At 58.6% G+C, this 21,370-nt stretch overlaps 2 protein-coding genes across 6 annotated transcripts; both read right to left on the bottom strand.

The window, feature by feature from the left end:
* Positions 1–5,156: 5,156 nt before the first annotated feature.
* On the bottom strand, positions 5,157–21,330 carry PIGQ (phosphatidylinositol glycan anchor biosynthesis class Q). Of its 5 annotated transcripts, none has more exons than XM_074346669.1 (11): positions 21,302–21,330; positions 14,677–15,375; positions 12,723–12,854; positions 12,460–12,580; positions 10,890–11,016; positions 10,460–10,613; positions 10,228–10,339; positions 9,506–9,586; positions 8,921–9,035; positions 7,397–7,458; positions 5,157–6,572 (listed from the first exon to the last, which is right to left on the bottom strand). In XM_074346669.1, the coding sequence occupies exons 2-11, from the start codon at positions 15,363–15,365 to the stop codon at positions 6,420–6,422; spliced, it is 1,746 nt and encodes a 581-aa protein (XP_074202770.1). In that variant the 5' UTR covers positions 15,366–15,375; positions 21,302–21,330; the 3' UTR covers positions 5,157–6,419. The 5 variants fall into 5 exon arrangements, 4 of the variants coding, with proteins under 4 accessions (XP_074202770.1, XP_074202771.1, XP_074202768.1 ...); XM_074346670.1 differs by lacking the exon at positions 21,302–21,330 and adding an exon at positions 20,035–20,082; XM_074346667.1 differs by lacking the exon at positions 21,302–21,330 and adding an exon at positions 18,318–18,633.
* NHLRC4 (NHL repeat containing 4) lies at positions 18,982–21,334 on the bottom strand. Its single transcript, XM_045513440.2, has 2 exons — positions 21,302–21,334; positions 18,982–20,767 (listed from the first exon to the last, which is right to left on the bottom strand). Exons 1-2 carry the CDS (start codon positions 21,332–21,334, stop codon positions 19,820–19,822), a joined length of 981 nt encoding a protein of 326 aa, XP_045369396.1. The 3' UTR covers positions 18,982–19,819.
* Positions 21,335–21,370: the final 36 nt, after the last annotated feature.

Consider the following 21,370-nt stretch of genomic DNA (forward strand, 5'->3'; position numbering starts at 1 on the left):
CCCTCTCCACAGCGGGGGCGTGGTGGGAGGACGGCGGCCAATCGGCCCTCGGGGCTGCCGGAGAGGCGGAACTTCCGGCCTCGGTCTTGCGGGCGGGGCCGAGGTGGGTGCAGGGGTCTGTGAAGTGAGGCAGGGACCTGCGAGGGGGAACTGGGTGGGTGAGGGCGTAGGGGGCAGGGATTCAAGGCAGGGGGTGGGGGGAAGTCAAGTGAGTCAGGGTTACGGTGAGGGGCGCAGGGGGCGGCAAGGTGAGGCGCGGGTACTGGCGTGGGCGCGGAGTCCTCGGCGGGGCGGCTCTGCCAGGGCCCGTCGCGTCTGCCCCTTGCCCTGGGCAAGGCCCACAGGTGACAGCGCGGCTCCAAAGGCCCGACGCTGCAGAACGTCGGGTTCAGCGGACTTGTTGCCCTCCAACCCCAGAGACGACGGCAGCACCGGCTCTGAGCCGCCTATCGGGGAAGAGCCGGGGTCAGGCCAGGTGGGGAACCTAGGATGGGCCGGGAAGAGGGGCAGGGCGTTGGGGCTCTGAGGCTTGACCATGGGGGCCAACAGCAGGAAGTGACTTTGGGGTTGTTTACCGAATGGATGGGTTACGAAAAGCGTGTGAACACGTGTAAAAATACAGTTCTACTATGGAAAATGAAGCAAAATAATACTCTTCACTTATTGGCAACATCGCTTGGGGGCCAAGATGTGGGGAATAGCCCACTGGGAGGGAGGTTGGACAGCCTAATTATTCCATATATCATTTAGCCTAAAGAAGTTCTCAGAAATTAGCTCAGAGAATGTCACTATTGCGTTATAGTTAGGGTGAAACTAGTGAAACCACCTAGAGCCCCCATAGGGTCCCATTAAATCAACCAGGCTCATGCAGCCCCTACAGTGAACAAGGTAAGGTGCAGACAACACTGACCTGGGAAGACAAAAGTGCAAATAACCGTATAGTATATCCAGTGTAATTTTAACGATTATGCTTTAAAAAACCTAATAAATCAATTCATTCGAGATTTATGTATAGAGAAACATAATGTGTGCATAGGATAAAGTCTGGAAGGATGCTCACCAAAATAGACAGCATCATTTCTTTTGGGGTCGGAGATGGAGGGTGACTTTCTCCTCACTGATAAAATTTTTCAGGAGAACATAGTCACATATGACATGTAGCTAACGATTGGTAACTCAAAAAGTTCAGCATAAAAGTACCAAAGAACACAGCAACGCTCCTTGAGAAATTAAAATATATGTTTACACAAAAACTTGCGCGTGAATGTTCACAGCTGCGTTATTCACAATAGGCGAAAGGAGGAAACAAGCTAAAGATCCATCAACAGATCAATGGAGAAACAAAATGTGGTCTATCCACATAATGGATAGTCATCCATAAAAAAGAATAAAGCATGGATATGTGCTACATTCCATTTATATGAAACATCCCGAATAGGCAAACCCGAAGACAGTAGACTAGTGGTTGCCAGGGTATGGGGGTTGGGGGAAATGGCACCTTTCTTTTTGGGGTGATGAAAATGTTCTAAAACTGGTGATGGTCATACTACCTGGTGAAGGTATTGAAAATCACTGAATTTGGGGAGGGGTGGGTAGCTCAGTGGTAGAGTGCATGCTTAGCATGCACGAGGTCCTGGGTTCAATTGCCAGTACTTCTATTTAAATAAATAAATGTCATTGAATTGTATGCTTGAAATGGGTAAACTTTATAATACGTAAAATACACCTGTAAAATAATGAAGCTGTTAAAAATAATAAACAATCAAAGGAGTGAGTTGTCAAAGCTGAGCCAAGCCTAGCCCTTACCAGACAAGGCGCTGAGGGTGCATGCTAGGGACAGGCCACATGTGATTTGGGGCTCCCTAAGAAGCAGATCTGTGCAAAGGGAACCAGCATGTCATCACAGCGGCCAGACTCTGTGGGCTACACTGAGGACAGCCTGACTAGCACATCTGTCAAGCAGGCAAGGAACAGGCAGCAGGGACTCTCTCCCAAGGGGTCACTGAGCCCGGGTGGTGTCTCCAGCAGTAGGTGACCTTCAAAGAGAGCAGACCTCTGTATGGGGGCCGTAACACCAAGTGACCACCCCCCACAAGCTGCCGCCAACCCCTTCTGGGGAGGTACCTGGGGAGGCTTCCTAAGGAACTGGTCCTTCTGTTGGGTGGGCAGCACCTGGTGAGCAAGCACCTGGGCTTTTCTCATGCGCCTTTACAAAGAAACTCTCCTGGTGGCCTCCTGGCCTTCTGGGACACTCAAGGGCAGAGGCTGGCTAGGGATAGGCAGGGCCACTTGGCTCACTCGTAATCCCAGTACTCGTAATACCCTGAGTACTGGGTTATAGCAGACGCAGCTCCCAACATTTACAAAAAGGGCACAGCCACCTGCATCACACAGCATTTACACAAACAAGAGCCAGTGGGCAGTCTTGTGAGCCCTCAGCCCGTGGAAGCAGGGAGTTGAGCCCCCACAGGGGCCAGAACTGAGCACCCACCACCTGCCACCCCGAAACCTGGCTTCACCTAACTCCCTGCTCTGAAGTCACTGAGGGACAGGACAGGAAGCACTGTGGGGCTGATGTTTCCTTCTTGGTTTCTGAGTCTGCCCAGAAAGAAGGGTGGGTGAGAAGCTGTCATCATTCTACTTTGCAGAGAACTTAAGTCAAAAGTACCCTTTGTGCCTCAGGACTTCCCCTAGAAGGGGCTCCAGCAGCTGTAGGCTCTGCTGTCTGGTTCTCCATCACCCAGGACAGAGTGAGGCCAGCTGGGTCCTTCCCAGCACAACCTGTGCAGCAGGCAAGACCATCCCTGGTTTGTAGGCTGGGGACCTATATGTCCATGGGGGAACCTCAGGCCAAGGACAGAGCAGTCCAGGACAGCCCTCTGCTCACAAGTCCTGGGTCAGCCTTGCGAGGCGCCCAGGTGTTGGGTGGTCATGGGTAACCTTGGGCCCTCTAGAGGCCTGGGAAATGTCTGGTGAAGAGCCCCCTATGACGATCTCCCCTGCGGCTTCCCCACCCACTGGCTTTAGACAAGGATGGGGGCCAGGCCTCCAGACCCAGCCTCTGTCCAGGAAAGAACGAAGGAGTGGTCTGGGGTGTCTTCGCCCCTCCCCTCCAGGATACCCACTGCCCTCTGTGCTGTACCTCAAGCCCTCCTCTCTGAGAAGGTTCTGGTGATCACCCACTGGGGTAAACAGACCTTGGCCCTGGTGCTCTGGCAGCCCTCACACAAGTTTCAGCTTCTCGGCCCCCCAGCCCAGGCCTGCTGCCAAGGAGAGGCCCCACTGAAGTCCCACAGGTGGAGCAAGCCTGAAACCTGTGTGCACCGGCAAGAACCCATGGTTGAATACGCAACCAGCGGGCCAAAGGGGGAAAGGAGACAAGATGGTCACATGGTCACAAATCACTTGTTAATTAAAAAGGAAAGTAGCTTTACAGAGAAACTGGTGGATCAGGCTGATGTCACTGGGATGGACAGACATGGTGTTCCTCCCAGGGCAATGCCTTAGAAGGACACAGTGACATTTACGTGCTGTTCCAAAGAGCACAGGAGCTGAATCTCAAGAATCGTCAAACGAACCCCATATAGGGACATGCTACCAAGTGACTGGCTGGACCTTCTAAGACCACAGGGGAGGCAGACGTGGGCATATTTGGGGTCAAAGGACCCTCCAGACTGGTGCCCAGGAGCACAGGAAGGTGCTGGGGACATTCAAGTAAGGTGGCCCCATCCATGTTATGTCCCTGGTTTTCCTCACTATGCTCTGGTTACATAGGTCAGTCCTTGGCCTTACAAGAGATACACTGGACATTTTAAGGGCACAATTAGGGGCAACTGATAATCAAATGGTTCAGAAACGTTAGACTGTGAGCATGAAAAAGCAGCTGTGTCAAAATGTTAGCAACAGGGATTCTGGTGAAGGGTGTGAAGTACTGTGTTAGCTGACTCTCTGAAATTACATCAAAGTAAATTTTCAAGCACAGGAGGGAGCTGACAAGAATGGACTTCAACAGATCACCGTTCCTCTCTGAGGCCCTTCTCAGTGGGTGGCTGTGGGGGGAAAGTCCACTTCTCAGGGCAGCCTGAGGGTCAGCCTAGGAGAGGCTGCAGCTTGAGGCTCTGCCAAGTCAGTGAGGCAGGTGTGCTCAAGAGCCCTGGGTTAGGGATGAGAGCACAGATGAAGGCCATCCCTCAGCAGGGGCTGTATGGGTCCAGGGACGACAGACAGGACAGGAGCAGCCTGGGATGTGCAAGTGGCATCTCTTCGTGGCTGCCAGTGGCTAGAGTGACCAGTGTTCCCTTGGCCAGCTCTGGTAGCAGGCTGGGGCTGGCCTTTGGGAGATGGGCAGGGAGCCCCGCACCCGGCACAGAGTGACAGCTGCCAGGCAAGGCCTGGGACATGGCCACCACTGCCTGGTGGGCTGGGCAGATCAGGGGAGAAAATTCAATGGGAGGGGTGACAGACCCCATGTGCCATCTCCGAGTCCTGGCATTTGGTGACCGGGAAGGCGGCCCCAGAAATACAGGTGACAGAGGCTATTCTCAGCAGGTCTGGGTGTTAGTCTTGCCCTCATGACTCGTGTGGGGCCCTCTGCTGACCCTTGGTGGAGATGCAGGCCTGGGAGTTGCTGAGTGACCTCTTTGGGCTCCAATCCCTCCCCTCTACAGCCTGGACAACAGGCAGAGGAAGCTACCTGAGGGTCCCTGGAGGCTGCAGGACAGGTAGAGTCCATCAGGTAGTGCCCCTACCCTGCAGGGAGTCCTTAGGGTTCAGGTGATGACATATTCATCAGAGACAGGAGTGGCTCACCACCACCACCACCCTGCTCCCAGACAAGCCTGCATCCCTGCCCTCGGCCCTGTCCTGGGAGCTCCCTGACACCAGGGCAAGGCCAAAAATGGAAAGTAAGTGGCCCTGGGTCCATCCACCCATGCCAGGACATCTTCAAGGGACCAGAGCCTACACATTCACCCACCTGACCTGCAAAGAGGCCTGCTTCAGGGGACAAGGTTCCCAGTGACCCCCAGCTTGGCATCAAACAGGAAATGGGCATAGTAGTCAGCTCAGGACAAACAGTGGAAGCCAGCTGTCCCACTGCCCCAAGAGAAGGGGTGCCTCCCTAGACCCACTGCCTACATGGTGATGGGAGGCAGAGGTGTACTCCAAACACGTGAGAGGCTTTATTGTCTCAGCAGAAAAAGACAGAGCCAGGACCCCTCCCACCCAACACTGGGCTGGTGGGGACTCCCCCAGAGGACCCCCACTGTGGCCCATAGCCAAGGAGTGTGGGTGGCAGAAGTGGACAGCTCAGACTGCCTGGGATGGACAGGGAGCACTGCCCTCCCCCACCCCACCTCCAACCCCAAGATGACACACTGGACGTGAAGCCATTCGCATCTCCATGCTTCCTCCCCCTGGGATTCTGGGCTTCAAACCCACACTCAATTCTGCCTGCAGCCAGCAAGCAGATGCAGCTTGAGTGCTAGGACCCCTCCCTGGGGACTACAGAAGCATCTGCCCAGGAGCTGCCTGCTTCTGCGAGAAGTCAGTGAATGAAATGGAAGATTTGGCTCAGGGGTTCAGGGCAGGAATGGGGCAGCTGGGTGAGTAGGTGCTCTGCTGCCAGCTCTGGGCACCCCGTGTGGCCTGGCTTAACACAGGGACACCCAACGGCCTGTGGGCAGCTCCTCCTACAGAGTATCCTCTCCAGGAGCATCAAGTAAAGCCTGTGCAATTCAGGGCATGAGGGGCGCTGCCACTCAGCTTCCTGGAGGGCCCCTCCTGGCTCTCAGAGGCTGCTGGTTTCGGCTGGGGGTCAGCAGTGGTTTGGACCCCCTAGACTGGCTGGCTGTTGCTCCACTGAGACAGCTGGAAGGAACGGGGGATGCAGGAGGGTATCCTGCAGAAAACCCCTCAGGGAAGGAGATGCTTGGGGGCCAGAGTCTCAAGGACTCTTGAACGCACCCTAGGAAGGGTCCCTCTACCCCGTGACAGGGTCAGGCATCGGGGAGCAGCCGGAAAGGCCTGCCAGCTCACCCCACTGGGAACTGACCCAGTGGGTAGAGGTGGAGCTCAGCAAACCTCTGCTAGGGTCTGGTGTGTGTGGGGGGGGCAGTCCTGGGAGGCTGGTGAGCATGGGCTAACAGTGCATCATAGCAGATCAGCAGGTGGGTCCCAAGGGAAACAAGCCAGTGCCAGAGTGGAGGCCAGCTGGCCTGGCTGGCCACTCCTGCATCCTCTAGTTCACCACTCCCATGACCTCAGAGTAAGCAGATGCGACAGGCAGGGCCCCAGCAGGGCCTGCAGAGGCCCCAGACAACTGGCGGCAGGGAAGGCAAAGAGCAGGGACGTGTGCTGCCCTGACAGTCAACGCCACCCTGGCAGCTGGTAGTGCTGGGGTTTCTGGTGGCCTGGTTCCCTCAGTCCTGCTTGTCCCCTCTCTGCCTCCAAGGGTAGATGAGCTCCCCGAAGAACAGCTTACGGCACAGGGAACCCCAGGAGTGCTTGGGGTGGCAGCCACAGCTGGGGAGGCGGTAGGTGTGCACCACACGACTGTAGGACAGGGGGTTTATCTGGAAGCACAAGGGCAGTGATCAGCCTGGACATGGCCCCCAACTCCCCAGGCCTCCAGTTCTCTGGGCCTGGCAGGCCCTCATGGGGGGTCCTTGGGCTGAACAACTGTGGGGCAGGCCCAGCTCCGTGCCAGTCGTGCTCTCGCCTGTGGTACACAGGGGTCAGGGGAGCAGCTGGGGAGGGAGGCTTGGGCATGCTCTGCTGTGACCATGCTGTGGGGAGGGATGGTGGGCCGGGCTGGCGGGGTGCCGACCCCTCCACTCCAGGCCTCACTTAGCTCCAAGGAGCCTCCTCAAGTGGGACTCAAAACACCCCTGAGAAAAGCACACAGGCTCTGGCTGCCTCAGCATCTGATCTTGCCCTGCAGGACAACTCTGCCTGCCTGGCCCCAACACTGGGATCTGGTGCCTCGCAACCTGCTCCCTCCCTCGGGACAGGCCCCAAGCTATTTAAGATAAGAGCCCAATAGAGTGTGCCTGGGTGTCCTGAGGCCTTCGCCAAATCTGTGCTATTCCACCTGGAAGGAGAGCCTGTAGGGCCAAGGGCAGGAGCCCTGGGTGGCCGAGGGTATCTGGCACAGCACAGGGGACCCCTTGCACAAGCTCTGCTGGGGGAGGTTCCAGGCAGAGCAGGTCATGCTGCCCAGAGGCCTTGTGGGTGGGGGAGCCTCAGTTCTGGTGGGTCTTCCTGCTAGCACCTTACCCTGGACCCATGTGGCCCCACCCACAGGGAGGCATAGAACGTGCCCCAGAATGTGGGTGGCATCGTGTCAGGTGGGGATTTGTCCCCAGAGAGCAGCATGAGGGGTGCATGGAGGCCTTACCTGCATCAGGAGGAGGAGGGGGCTGCCAGCCTCATGCTCCAGGACTCGGAACTTCACGCCAGCTGCAAGGAGAGCGAGGTCCCTGTAAGGGAGCAGGGCGGTCCCCCAGGGCTCCCAGGGCCCTGCAGACAGTGACATCAGTCCTCCTGCTCTGAGTGGCACTTAGAGGGCTGCAGGCCACCTAGGCAGCCCATCCTTTCCATCTGCCTCTTTGAGCTGGCTGCCTGGCCCTCGTCAGAGCCTCCTGCAGAACCTCACCAAAAGGCAAAAGTCAAGGGTCTAGCGGCACCACCAGGCATCAGGGCACTAGCTGTGCTGCTTTCCGAGTGGGACACGGGTTTTCTCACAGAGCGGACAAGGCACTTGCTGGGTGGTGGGCGCCTCCTGACTCCTGTGTGCATGGCTGACTCAGGGACCCACCACGCCCCTGGCCTAAAGTTTAGGCTCCCGAGCTTGAGCCTGGGGATTTCCAAGGTGGAAGGTTCTTGAAAGGAGAAACAGGAACTAATTATCAGCTGATGAAGAGGCCCCAAGGCAAACTCAGTGGAGAGAAGAGGCAGCATCTGTGGCCTTTTATGACGTTAAAAGGACCCTGCTCTGGCCAAGAGCTGAGGGCTGGGAGAGGAAGGTGCCGGGTCCCAGGCTCTCCACCTGCCCCGCCCTGGCATTCTGAGGCGTAGAGGGGGCTGGGGGGCCAAGTCAGCCTGGGCAGCACTTTAGCAGGGTCCTTGGAGTGGGCCACCCAGGGGTCTGCTGAGAAAGTGGCTTGGACACCCAGCAGGCAGACTCCAGGTCCAAAGCCCATGGAACATGCACGTTCATGTCTTCTGGCACTGGACTGGCTGGGAGCAGCTGCCATAAGCTTCAGTGTACAGCCAAACCACCAGCCACAAACTAGTGTAGGGCCTCCTGGGTGTGCTGGTCAAGTCGGGGGCCATCTGAACAGTTGCTAGACAGGCTGTGCCAAGAACTCCACAAGTTCTCTAATATGTTCAAAGCCCCTGAACCAGATGGGCCAACACACATCTCTGTGACCAGTTGGGTTGGGCCTCCCTAGGCCTGCAGTGGGGATGGCCTCCCATCAGGGGCAGCTGGGATGGTGTGTGTTTATCCTGGCCGTGGTCTGGCCATCCCAGCGTCCTCCACCCTGGCCCGTCCCCTCCAGGTTGAGGGGCACCAGCAGGCATACACAGCTCCATACAACCACATGGGACACGTCTTTTCTGAGCCACGTTCATGCACCACCTACCCTACTGCTGCAGACAGCCCTGAGAGCAAACATTCACGTTCATCACAGGAAAGGGTGAGAAAGAGAAAGCGCTGCCTCTGGACTCTGAACCTGAGTGGCATGGGGCCTCTCCCTCCAGCTCACAGCAGACAGCTGGCCCAGCGGACACCGCAGGACCAGGGGTCTCTGTCTTTCCTGCCCACCCCTGCCCACCCCACTTCCAGGAAGGAGTGGCACAGTTGGTGCTTCTGGAGGGCCCACGGGTGTGCCCCTGCCCAGACAGCATGCAGACCTACCTGCGAGCCTGTAGGGCCGGCAGAGCCGGAGGCCGAGTGAGTAGAGTGGCAGGGAGTTGACAAGGTCCACAAGCAGATGGATCAGGCCCTGCACAGTGACCACCAGGAGCCGGAGCTGCAGCAGAGACGGCGTTCAGGGCCTCCAAGCTGGGACTGTGGCCAGGACCAGGCTAGCACGCCCTTGAGCAGAGCAGCCCAATGGGTCCCAAGAGGAGGGCATGGACCCAGCCCTGAACCTGAGGCCTGAGCACAGGAAGCCAGGAAGCAGCAGGCAGGAGCAGTCAGAGGAGATGGTGCTCCAACCCAGGGAAACATGCCACTGGCCCCTCGGCCTGGGCTACATGGGTGCCATGTCCCTCCTGCTATCTGCACTCCCCCTCCCCTGCACCGGGTCCCATATGCGGGACACCAGCACCATGACCCACCCACTGTGGGTCCTGCCCTCTGTGCACCCAGCTTCATGGCCCAGAGCAGTGGGTGGTGTCCACTCCAGGGCCCAGCACACACGGCCCAGGGTCCAGAACAGCCACACTCCACAGGGCCTGCAAGGGTGGACTACCCATGGCACGTTGGCCCTTGGCTCACCAGGGTGAATACCAGGTAGTACAGGGCCGTAGTGGGCAGGAGGAAGACCAGGATGGTGAAAAGCAAGGTCCCGATGAACAGCTGCCGGAGAAAGGGCACCAGCATCAGCATCAGCATCAGCAGCTCTAGAGCCCCAGCCAGGCGGGCGACACCCCGGCAGCACTGGCCACTCCCCTGCTGCCCACCTCCCCACACCCATCTTGCAACCAAGCCAGCTTCCTGAGACAACCCAGGAAAGCCTGCTCATAACAGTTTTCTCCTGCACCAAGAGGGATGTGTCAGCCTGCCCTCCAGACTCAGTTACACGAGGGGAGACGGGGGCTGGACAGACAGGACCAGCTGACAGGGTGAGCAGCCATGTAGGCCAAAGACAGAGAGAGGTGAAAATTAGGCAGGAAGAAACATGCCCCCAAAGGGCAGCACTCAGGGTCCCTGCATCAGGTCCAAGCAAGCTAAAGAGATGAGCCAGAGCCAGACTGGTGCCTGGTCACCTCTGGGGGTCACCTCTGGGGCCCTGTGCACGTATCACTTCTAGTGCCCGCTGCCCGGCAGCCCCTGGGAGCAGGGTCCATCTACCACCAGGGGCAGGGCTCTGCACTGTCTGAGGGCCCCATGTCCCCCAGGTCCTACAGAACAGGAGTGTGGCTGCCCTTTGTGGTGCCCAAGCAGCTGCACCAGCCAGGCCTGTTCAAGGGCCAGTGGGACTGGGGCCAGGCCAGTACCTGGTCCAGGTCATAGGAGCAGGAGTCCACCCGCTGGCGCAGGACATTCCACTTCTTCCCTCGGAACAGGCGCCAGAGCGAGGACAGGCCATAGATCTTCAGGCAGTACAGCCTGCAGGACACGGGTGTTGTCAGGGTGGGGGCTGGCGAACCCCACGCCCGCCCAGTCCCAGAAGCCTAGCTTGGAAGGCTACACGGGGCTGGCCTACAGGGGTAGGGGGCACACACCCACCTGGCACCGTAGACATAGAAGCAGTAGATGTGGAAAGTGAGGAGAGCAATGATGTCCGACAGGATGGATAGGGCGACTGTCAGGCCCAGGCAGGCCGAGAGGCCCACGTGCCATAGTATGCACTCAATGAAGGGGGACATGAGGTGGATGTAGCCTGGCAGGATGGGAGACAGCCTTGAAGGGGTGCCCAGGGAGTGCCTGGTTCCCCCAAGTCCTCACTGAGGCAGGGTGCCTGAGGCTTCAGGAAACTGAGTGGCCAGCACAGCAAAGCAATGCTCCACACACAGGATAACGGGGGCAGGAAGCAGAGCCTGATGGGACAGGGCCTGGCCCAGCCCCACTGACCCCCTCAGCCAGAGCTTTTGTCCCTGGAGCTGAGGTAGGGATCAGGGGCCGGGTGAAGCCTGTTCACCTGCCCACCAACACTCACCGATCCACAGGTGGATGTGGTATAGGAAGAAGCGACCTAGCACCTGGTCCAGTGCCCGGTTCATCTTGAGCCCAGCAGGCGCTCCCATCAGCCACTGCAGCAGATGCTGGAGCTCCTCAGCCACATGCTGCAAGGACACAGGAGGGGCACACTGTCCATCAACTGACCCCACCCCGCTTACCTGTCTGAATGACCCTGAGTGAACGTGAGGGTGTCAAGCCCGTCAGGGGCCCAGGTAGCAGGTAGGAGGGCTGGAGGGTCCCCTAGAGGGAAGAACAATGTCAAGTAAGGGCCAGAGATAGCACAGGGACCCTCAAAAGCAAGCAGGGAAGTTGCCCACTGTCCTGGCCGCGCCAGGAGGAAAAGCTGTGCCAGCTGCAGTGGGCAGGGCCCAGAGACCCCTGGCCTCATCACCCACACTGAGGCCACAGGAGCGACATCCCTGCCCCACAGCCTGCCACCTCCCTCTCACCCACAAAGCAGGCCTTTCCTAACCTGGGGTGAAGGCCTCTGCCGTGTCAGGAACAGTGAGAAGAAGAACAGAGTGTTCTGAATGTAGAGAGCTTATTTAATATTTAAAGGATAAGAGCTTGGCAGCAGGAAGAGGCTTTCATTTTTAAATTAAATATTTATATTTCTGAGCAATTTTGCAAAAGGCAAAGCTAGCCAAAAGGCAGAGTGTGGATGAGTGAAGCAGCCAAGCCCCATCCCCAGCCCCTAGGCCCTCTCTCCTCCCTCCTCCCTCTTGGGCCAGTTCTCCCTGAGAAGCCATGGAACTCTCGGCCTGTAGGGCTCCTGCCCTGCAGGGTCCTGGTCTAGCCACACCTATGGCTGGACGCTGACGATGGCAGGCAGAGGCTTAGCCCATAAGGACCACCTACCTAGGCCACAGCCATTCAACTACATCACAGGCCAGGAAGCTCCCACAGAGATCTGGGAGTGGCCTGCAGGGCCTGCCCTAAGCAGGAAGACAAGCGCCCAACAGACGTGATAGGGCCTCTGAAGGAGGTAGATGGCAAAGGCTCAGAGCCAGCATGGAGGGACAGTGGGAGGATAACCATGGAAGGGAGAGGAGGGTGGGGCAGCACCTAGGCCCTGGGAATGGTGCACAGATCATGAAGGGCAAGTTCAGGAGCAGCTGCTGCCTCTGGCTCTCAGTGTGGGAGCTGAAGAAGCAGCGCTGGGAGCAGGATGGGAGGCCAAGATCAACCACACAGACAGCCCTGAGCACAGGAAAGGACCCAGTGACGCTGACTGTGCATAGAGCCCAGGCCAAAAATCACCCACCCTGAAGAGCCAGGAGAGCAGAAAGATCATGTACGGTGGGGAGACAACGGGGACGCCATGACAGTGGACCTGGCAGGGAAAGCAGGGGCCAGGAGCTGAGATATGACCTGCTGGAGGGCCCAGGTCTGCACAGCCCCACAGATCCTGCGAGACACAGTGGCACCCATGGGACCTGCCTGGGGTCAGGGATGAGCTGCTCTGGCTGACTGAGGGACCTCTGCTGCCACCACCCTGGGAAAACAGGAGCTTGAGTCCAGTCTGGGCTCCACCCAAACCAACTCACATCAGCCACGGGGATGAGGGCATCAGCCAGCTGCCCGATGCGGTCCTTCCTGTGGAGCCAGGACAGCAGCACAAGGCCAAGGGCCACATCAAGGAGCACAGAGACAAGCATATTGGCCTTCCTGGAAGGAGGAGTCCAACAGGAGTGGGTGATGAGGGTGGCCTGGCCGGAAAGGATCAGAGGGGCAGGCGTGGAGCCGGAAAGGGCCTGGGGAAGGGACTGGGACCGTGGCCCGGTGGGGGAGCCCAGGACAGGCCCAGCACCTCATCAGCTGGGTGGGGTTCTTGGCCTTTTGGGTACTGAAGACCAGTGTGAGCTGCTCCAGCCGGTGCCTGAGCTGCTCACATGTGGAGAGCTTGCTCCAGACGAAGGACAGTGGCCACAGCTTGAACATCCTGCAGAGGAGGGAGGAGAATGGACCTTCAGGTCCTCTGGGGTTCTGTTCGCCAGGGAGGGAGGGCCACCGAGGCTGTCGCCAACACGTCTCTACTGCAGGGAGGAAGGGCCAGGCCAGGCTCAGCCCAAGGCTTTGGTGGCCCCAAACACTAGGGGCCACACTCCTGAACTCAGCTGCCCAAGTGGGCAGCCCAGTGGGGATCACGGTCACTCAGATCTGACTCCAGGCACACCTAAAGCTGAGTGCCTGGAGGAGTGATGTTGTCAAGGGTCTCAGGTGACCTACTGCTATAGAGCTATACACCAAAACTCATCTCTCACAAGGCAAAGGAGGCCCCAGGACCCCTCACAGACCTATTCAGTTGAGAAGTTCACAAGCAAAGGTGAAGAAAGTGCCAAAAGGTGACTCAGCTGGGCCAGTGCCTAGCTTCCACTCAGAGCTGTGCCACTGGCAGGAGGGGCCCAAAGGGTTCATGGGCATGTGCAGCCACCAAATGACCACACCCAGACCCTCGGAAGGAAGGTCTTGAGTTTGGAAGGTTTAAAGGTTTCGTTTTCAACCAAGCAACTTGAAATCAATTCCAAGAGTGAAATGTGGTCAGCACAGCCCCTCCCTCCTCCATCCCAGTCCAGCGGAAGGCAGCCCTGCACTTGCTGCAGAGGACCCTGTGCAGGGGTCTCCCCAGAGCTCAGATCAGCCCTTGGCAGCATCGCTGGGGCTTCACTCCTGCAGTGACAGCCATGATTCACGTTCACGTTGCGGTGCTCTTATCCACCACTGATGACCATCTCCTGCTTAAGGGGCTCACTGGGACTTGGGACACATGAGCCATTCACCTTTCTTGCATCCTTTGAAATTGACAAAAGCAAAGTAGCTTTTTTTCCCAAAGCTGCACCCAGGCTCAGACATTCATTTTCATTTGATTCATTCCAAGAGGTTCGTGAAGATCCAAAACCCACTCTTCCTGTCAAGACACCCAGCAGTCCCCGCTACCCAAGGTGTTGTCCACACACAGCTGCCGAGGTCTCTCTGCTGGGACAGGACCAAGTGCTCCTGGAGCCTCTGGTAAGCAGGGAAGGCCAGCCCTGTATCTCAGAGCCTGAACCCAAGGATGTAGCACAGCTGCTCCCTACCAGGTGGTGCCACTGGGGAGGTGGCTTCTTATAGAGAGAGGGGTCCACGGCTCAGGCCCAGGGGTTAACTTGCCAGAACTCCCTGGTGCTGCCCCAGGATTCTCCAGGGACCACAAGAGCTTTTACAAATCCCTTGACCAGGCCTGCAGCCAGGAGTGTTCTGGAGAGTCTAGAGAGCAGGCGAGGCTGGGAACCACCAGCCCAGACCCCCTTTGGACCGTGAGTGGATGCTGCCCCCACAGCCTTCTTGGGCTGCCTCTCGTGTGAGTACCAGGGCCAGGAAAGCAGGAGGGCCTGTGTGTCTGCAGGAGGACAAACAACTCCCCAGCAGGGCCAACAGTGGCCCTTGGGTGGCAACAACCAAGGTCTGTTCATCATTTAATTTTCCTTTCAGGGACCCAGGCTGTCAGAGGGTCCCCTCATACCCCTACCTGGTGGGTCGCATGAAACCGTGGAGGCTGCCAGGAAGCCTGGCTCTGTCCTGGGCCTGAAAGGCACCAAAACAGCAGCCACCACTGGGACATATTCTGAGCTAGAGGGCGCAGGGAGGGGATGGGAGCCAGGAACAGGGAGCGGCCATGAGCCTCAGAAGGACCCACCTGGGCCCCCGTGACTGCTGTACACCAAGGAGTGGGCCTAGGCCTCAGGGGCCTGACTCCCTCCTGCCCTGGCCCCAGGGGCACCTACCGACAGGCACTGGCGGCGGAGACGAGTGACAGCAGGCAGGTCAGCAGCAGACAGATAGGCCCCGCTGCCCACTTAGCCAGCTCCACAAGGATGCTGGCCTCCACGCCCTCTGACTGCCAATGGCTCAGCCGCACGGGGCCCTCATCGAACCGGTCACTTCGGAAGAGCGCCTCACTTCGTGCCACTGTGTCAAAGACAGCAGCCAGGCCCACAGCGCTGGCTGTGGCATCCCCAGCCTGGCGGTCAGGCAGGGCTGCAGGCGGGTGCAGCTGAGATAGCAGCACCTTGCGCTGGTCGTAGAAAACAAGCATGACCTGGTCCTCGCCAGAGGTGGCTGGGCAGGTGGGCACCTGCCGGCGGGTGGCCTTGCAGCTCCAGAATTTGCTGCCCCTCTCCCGGCACAGCTGGAGCCAAGGCTCGTGGGAGAAGATGGCACCCAGGCCCTCCAGGAAGTGACCCAGGCTCTCCTCGGGCTCCTGCCGGCGGTGGCACCAGGTGCCCAGCACAGCCACGCCCACCCGACTGGCCTGCTGCACTTGGGCCAGGAGCTCCTTGACTTGGATGGGGATGAAGGGAAAGTGCACCACGGCCAGAACCACGGCACTGCTCTGCTCCGGGACCCACCGTCCAACCAGGAGGCCACTGTCCGCCGAGGCACAGCACGTGGGGAAGAAGGCCTTCAGCACCATGCTGGGAATGCTAGAAGAGAGGAGCAGGGCTCAGCTCAGAGCTGCTGCCGTTGCTGCTGTGGTGCCCCAATGACCCCAGGGTGGCTGGCAGTGCCAGGGCTGCAGGCCCTGGCTAATACATGACACGAATGGCCCTGACAGACACATCCACACAGCCACTGGGCCCATAGGTTGGGGCAATGCAGCTTTGGGTCTGGTCACAGGGCTGGTAGTGGGCCCAGGTATCCATCTCCAGTCCAGGCTGCTGTGAGCATAGGCCCAGGCTACCCCCCACCGTTACCCTGAGAGAGGTCAGTGCTTTCCCTCCCATCCCCAGAGACAAGCAGGTAGAACAGGTGAGGTCACATGACCTTCTCACCAGGGCGCACAGGGCTGAACACAAGGGAACTGATTACAGTTCATGTGCAGCACGTGGAAAAATGCACAATCTCATTAACAATTAAAGTAACGTAGATTAAAAATCTTACAAACCTTGATTAACTTACTAAGCTAGCAAGAATAAAGATAAAAATTGACACAAATTGCTGCTGAGCTAAGGGAAATCGCACGCTGCTGACAGCTGTGGGCATTGTTGCAGGTGCCCCAGAAGGTGCCTGGGGACACGCCTGGTGCCCAAGTCCATCTGCTGCCCAGTCAGCCCCTGGGGAAGCCTCAGTGCTCAGCCAACAGGCCCAGCTCCATGGGGCTCCTGCCTCTGCCCTGACCCTGCAGCCTCCAGTGGTGCCCATCCTTCCCCGGGAGCCCCATCCTCTTGTCACAGCCAAACACTGCCTTCAGGACCTATTCCCCAAGCAGGAAGTGTTCTAGAAAGGGGGGTGGGAGTTCTCCAGCCCTGGAGAATGGATGAGGGGACGCCCGCCTTCCTGTCCTCCACTACCTTCACCTGACCCCTGAGCAGCAAGGACAGCCCCAAGTGGCTGTGACTCCTGAATTCTGTGTGACCCTGAGCCTTGCCCAGCCCCGGCTTCAGCCAGCTGCAGATGTGAACTCTCAGTAAGCACCCCATTTCCCACCTGAGCCCTCCCAGATGGGGCCTGATGGACAGCAGGTTTGCCTGGGTAGGGGTTTGCCTTGGGGCTGGCCCTTTCCCAGACACTGATGACCCCACTGCACCAGCACAAAGGGCAGAGCAGCTGCCCTGAGCAAAGACCCCCTCAAGTTGGAGCCACACCTGAGGAAAGGACACAGGTGAGGACAGGAGGACAGAGAGGGACACACGTGTTGGGGAGATGCAACTGGTACAGCTGCTTTCCTCCCCTGCAGGTGGTCCAGAGCAGGGCTGGAGGGATGAGGCCTCTCCCACCTGTAGGTTCTGAGTAAAAGGGTCCCTCTGAGTGAAGCAATAGCCAGACTCCCAAATGGCCCACCCCCCAGTGACCAGAAAGGGCAGGGAACATGGGTGTCGACAGGGGAAGTCCCTGTGGCCATCAGCAAGGGCATCAAGGGCCACCTTGTCTTCCTGACACTTCTGCAGGACCATTGTGAGAGGGACAGAGCAATTCTGTCAGGCTCCTGGAGCATCTGGCTTGGTGACCACTGTGGGGGACCAGCCAGCATGGTCCAAGTCTCTCAGCACCAGCCTGTGAGGACCACCAGCTCAGCCAAATGACAAGATCATACCCTGCTTGGGGACTCCTTTCACAGCAGCTAAGGAAAACTGCCAAAGCTACTGTCAGAAAAGAAACACAATTGGGCAAACAGTAATCAGATGCTCTGGGGGAAGCTGGTTACATGGTGGGTTCACTTTCAGAAAATTCACTGAGCTGTACATGTACGATCTGTGCACTTTCTTTGTGTGTCTTATGCTTCATCTTCAAAGTTTACCTTAAAAAAAAACAAACAAACCTCCTCATGTCTCGGGAAGCGTGGAGGGCAGAGGTTGGTGTTCCCATCCATGGGGTAGTGAGAGAGAATTCAAATCACAGGGCAAGTTCCCATTCCCACCCCGCACCTCAGCCTCTGGGAGTAACCAACACAAAGAAGTCTGCTCTGATCAGACAGCCAGGAAAAGATGAAAGAGCAGGCAATCAATAGCAGAGGTACAGATGGGAGAAAGCAGGGCAGTAACTCGGTACCGTGTGCAGCTTTAAAGACTGTGATAAAAACAAGGGCGCAGGCCTGGGAATGCTGCCTCCGTTAAGAACGATGCCCAGTTCTCTGTGACCTGGCCCACTCCCAGATCAGTCAGGTAACGCAGTCTCTGGGACGCCCCTTGTCACACAACCTGAACTCAACAGTCTACCTTAGGAAGTGGACAGCCTCCCATCCCTTGCATGAACTGATTCAGGGCAAAAACCCAGTTATGACTGGCCAGGGACATTTCACTAAGACTCTTCTTTGTAGAGTCTCACCCTCACTGCTCCTCAAGAGCTCACAGGAATTCGTTTTTACTCCATGTGTTTGTGTTTAAAAAACAACAAGCATTCAGTAAACAGTGCTTTTCCCCTCTCGTTTCAGAAAGGACATGAATCTAGGACTCTTTTTCCACAGTTACTGCAGTCAAAGACAACTGTAAAGCGCTGACAGCCAGTTCCATTGACCCTGAATGTCCTTCGAAAGATTCCACATCGGGACACAAGTTGGTGTGGCGCAGAGGAAACCAGCCAGGCGCTCTCCACCCCACAGGGCTGGGGTGCACCCCAGTGGGATGTACCCCGGCCAAGAGCACTCACGCGGCCCTGCCGCAAACCCGGGGGTGGGTGGGCGCGCTCCTGAAGCGGGTGGCGGGGCCTCACAGCCCTCCCGAGTCTCAGACCCGCCGTTCCCAGCGGCCAGCAGAGCCCCCATTTTACGGATGAGGAAACAGACGCTCCGAGAGGAGGCTCCGGAGACCCTTGGGCTCCTCGGACTGCGCCTGGGACCACCGCAGCGGGAGTCGGAGCCCGTGGTCCGGCGGGGGCATCTCCCCAAGGTCGCGCCTCATGGACGCCGGCCCGCCCCCCAAGTGCTCACCGGCTGCTCCCCGGGGCCGCGCCCTCGGGCGGCGGGGTCGAGATGAGGTTGGGGACCGCGTCGGGCGGGCGTGGGCGAACGGCGGCTCTCGCGGGCCCCAGCCCAGCCGCGGCTGTGCCGCGGGACACTAACCCCATTTCCGCCGGCTCCAGGCGTTGCCGCGTGACGGTCCTCCCCGAAAGGCGCCCGGGCTGCCCGCCAGCCCCTGGCCCGTGCGTTCCGTGCACGCAACGTTCCGGCCCCCGGAGCTAGAGGCCTGCGTGCGGCGCCCTTGTCCCCGCTCAGAATCTTTGTCCCCACTCCAGTCTACCTAGTGCCCCCAATACCTCTGCCTTCCAGTTCCCCACCTTCCCACAGCCACCAAACCTCCCCCATCCCTGCTTTCCTCACGTGAGTGACTTAGTGGACTCGACATTTGAGGGTCCCAGACCTTACCTTACACCCACCCTTCCAGATGATAGGGCTCCCAGGCCCTGGGTAGAGTCCCAGGCTGACCCCCTTGTGCCCTGGTCCCTACATAGGGCCCCCCACCCAGGTCCCTCGAGGGCCAAAAGAGCTTGGGAGTTTGGAGGGCCAGCCTGGAGGCTGAAGCCATCTGATCTGATAGTCAGGAGGCATCCCTGAGCCTTCTGCTCCAGGGAACGATATCCCTAATACCAGCAGCAACAACTAACTCATGTTTATTGAGTACCTGCTACACATCTCCTTACACCGACCCACTTAATCCACCCTCTTCTCCACAGGTCCTTGTGATTGGTGCATCCCCTCACCAGCTCCCAGGGACAGGACTAGGCACTGTCTCCTCCCTCTGAAGACCCCTCACTAGAACTAGGAGCCTAGCTGGGCCCCAGACTCAGTGTAACCCCAAACCTCCCCACCACTTTTGGCTTCATTTTCGTGCTGTTTTTAAGCAGCAGGAGTCTGTCCTCACAGGAAGGCTCTCTTACACTTGACTACTGCCCAGGGAACTCTCCCAGCACCCCCACATGAGCTTGCAGCTCTTTGATCCCATGTGCAGAGGAGAAAATGAAGGCTCAGACAGTTTCACATGGGAGAAAGAGACGGCATGGAGGCTTCCAACCCAGCCATGTGTCACCCCAGGGCTCCTCCAGGGTGGCCCCTCCTCTGCTCCCCCCATACCTCAGCTGGGCCCAGGGAAGCTGCAGGAGACTCGGCACCTGGGGCCTCTGAGGATGGGGGACAGTGAGGGGCCACACCCCTGCCCAAACTACACTGCCCGGCCCAGCTCAGCCCAACCACACCCTCCCTGCCTGCCTCTGTCTGATTAGGAGCTAGGACTGTCAAGGAAGTCTGAATCCTCTGTGAGAGAGACAGGAGGACAGTCCAGGGCCTGGCTCAGAAGTGTCACAAACATGCAGGGTCAGGAAGGCATGGCCAGCAGCCCTCCAGGACCCCACCAACCCTGAACATTCCTCCCATCATGGTCTGGGCCCTGGAGGCTGGGCCCACGCACAGCTGGTCTCCCCTGCAAGCCCACCAGATCAGGCCAGTTCCAAATGGTACTGGTACACTTTGATGTAGCCATCCCCTGCATCCGCCACCACGAGCTGGCCCTGGGGTGTACAGGCCACACCCAGGGGCTGCCCTAGCCCCTCGGACACCAGGCAGATGGGTGCCCTGGCCCGGGGGAACAGGGTCACCTGGCACTGCTGCTCGTCCACCACAATGACACTGCCCGCTGCATCAGTGCACACACCTGCTGGGCTGCCAAAGCTGTGCCCAGTCAGTCCTCTCAGGGAGCCCAGGGGCTGGCAGGCACTGCCAAACAGCCGCACATCCCCAAACTCCTCACTCACAGCCAGGCCCCCATCAGGCCCTGGGCCCACCCAGCAGGGGCCCTCCAGGCCCAGTATGGAGGCAGGGGCCAGCGGCTCTAAGGCAGGGCCCAGTGTGAAGCTGTGCACAGCCCCGGGCACATAATCTGTCACCAAGACTCGGCCAAAGGCATCCACAGCCAGCCCCTGGGGGGCCAAGAAGTTGCCCACTGTCACCCAGCGGCCCTGAGGGGCTCGGGCAGTGTGCTGGAGCGCACGGACAGCCCCGTGGACGAGGTCACTGACTACCACGAGGCCAGCAGCTGTCACAGCCACATCCTCTGGCACGAAGTCCCCAGCCCCTGGAACGTGGCAGGGCAGGTGGCAGACAGGGCGTCCCTCAAGGTCCAGCACGTGGATGCAGGGTACAGTCCCCGCTGTCAGGAAGAGCAGGCCATCTGGGGAGCAGTGCAGGCCCCGGGGCCCCCCTGCAGCCCCTTCAGGCACCGGGATCCTCCCCAGCAGCTGGGGCTGCCAGGAGTGAACAGGGTCTCCAGGCAAATCCAGTGTGAGGTGCAGTCCTTGGGGGGTGGCTGATGAACTGGTAGGGGAGGTCCAGGAGGTCGAAGTAGGTGGATGGACAGATGTCACAGCCTCAGCCTCTCCGAGCCAGTCCTACAGCTGGGCCAAGTTCGAGGCTACAAGAGAAATAACACCCCACCCCGTGCCATGCAGTGCTACATTGGTTCCCCTGCACACTTCTTGGCAGGCAGGTGACCTCGTTTCACAGATGAGGAGATGGAGGCTTGGGGGATGAGAAGGATTCAACTCAGTTCCACCAGGTCCCAAGTACCAGCCATGGCTCAGGGCCCCATTTTCCCAGATGTGGTCCCTGAACACAAATCTGGGAGACAGACCCTGGGAAGGATACTGTGGGTTTTACTCTGAGGCCCAAATGATCTCAGGGGCACCTAGATGTCCGAGGTGGGGGTTGGGGTGACAGATGAGCGGTACTTCTCAGACTCATCTGCCTACGGAACTACTCTTTCAAGCAGGGAAAGTGACCCTCCTTGGGGGCAGCCCAAGCCCTCGCCCATTGCCCCAGATAGCCCTTGGAGACTTCCAACCCCTGAAGGGTAAAGCAGGGGCCCTTTCCTAGGCCTCTCTGCCCACTCCCACTGAAAGAGGCCGTGGGGAGGGGTCTCCTACCTGGAGCCAGTCTCCCTGGTCCCTGCTGGGCATTAGCCTCTGTTGTTGGAAACCACAGCTCAAGGGAGT

Source organism: Camelus bactrianus, chromosome 18 (genome assembly GCF_048773025.1).
Source record: "Camelus bactrianus isolate YW-2024 breed Bactrian camel chromosome 18, ASM4877302v1, whole genome shotgun sequence".
NCBI lineage: Eukaryota > Metazoa > Chordata > Mammalia > Artiodactyla > Camelidae > Camelus > Camelus bactrianus.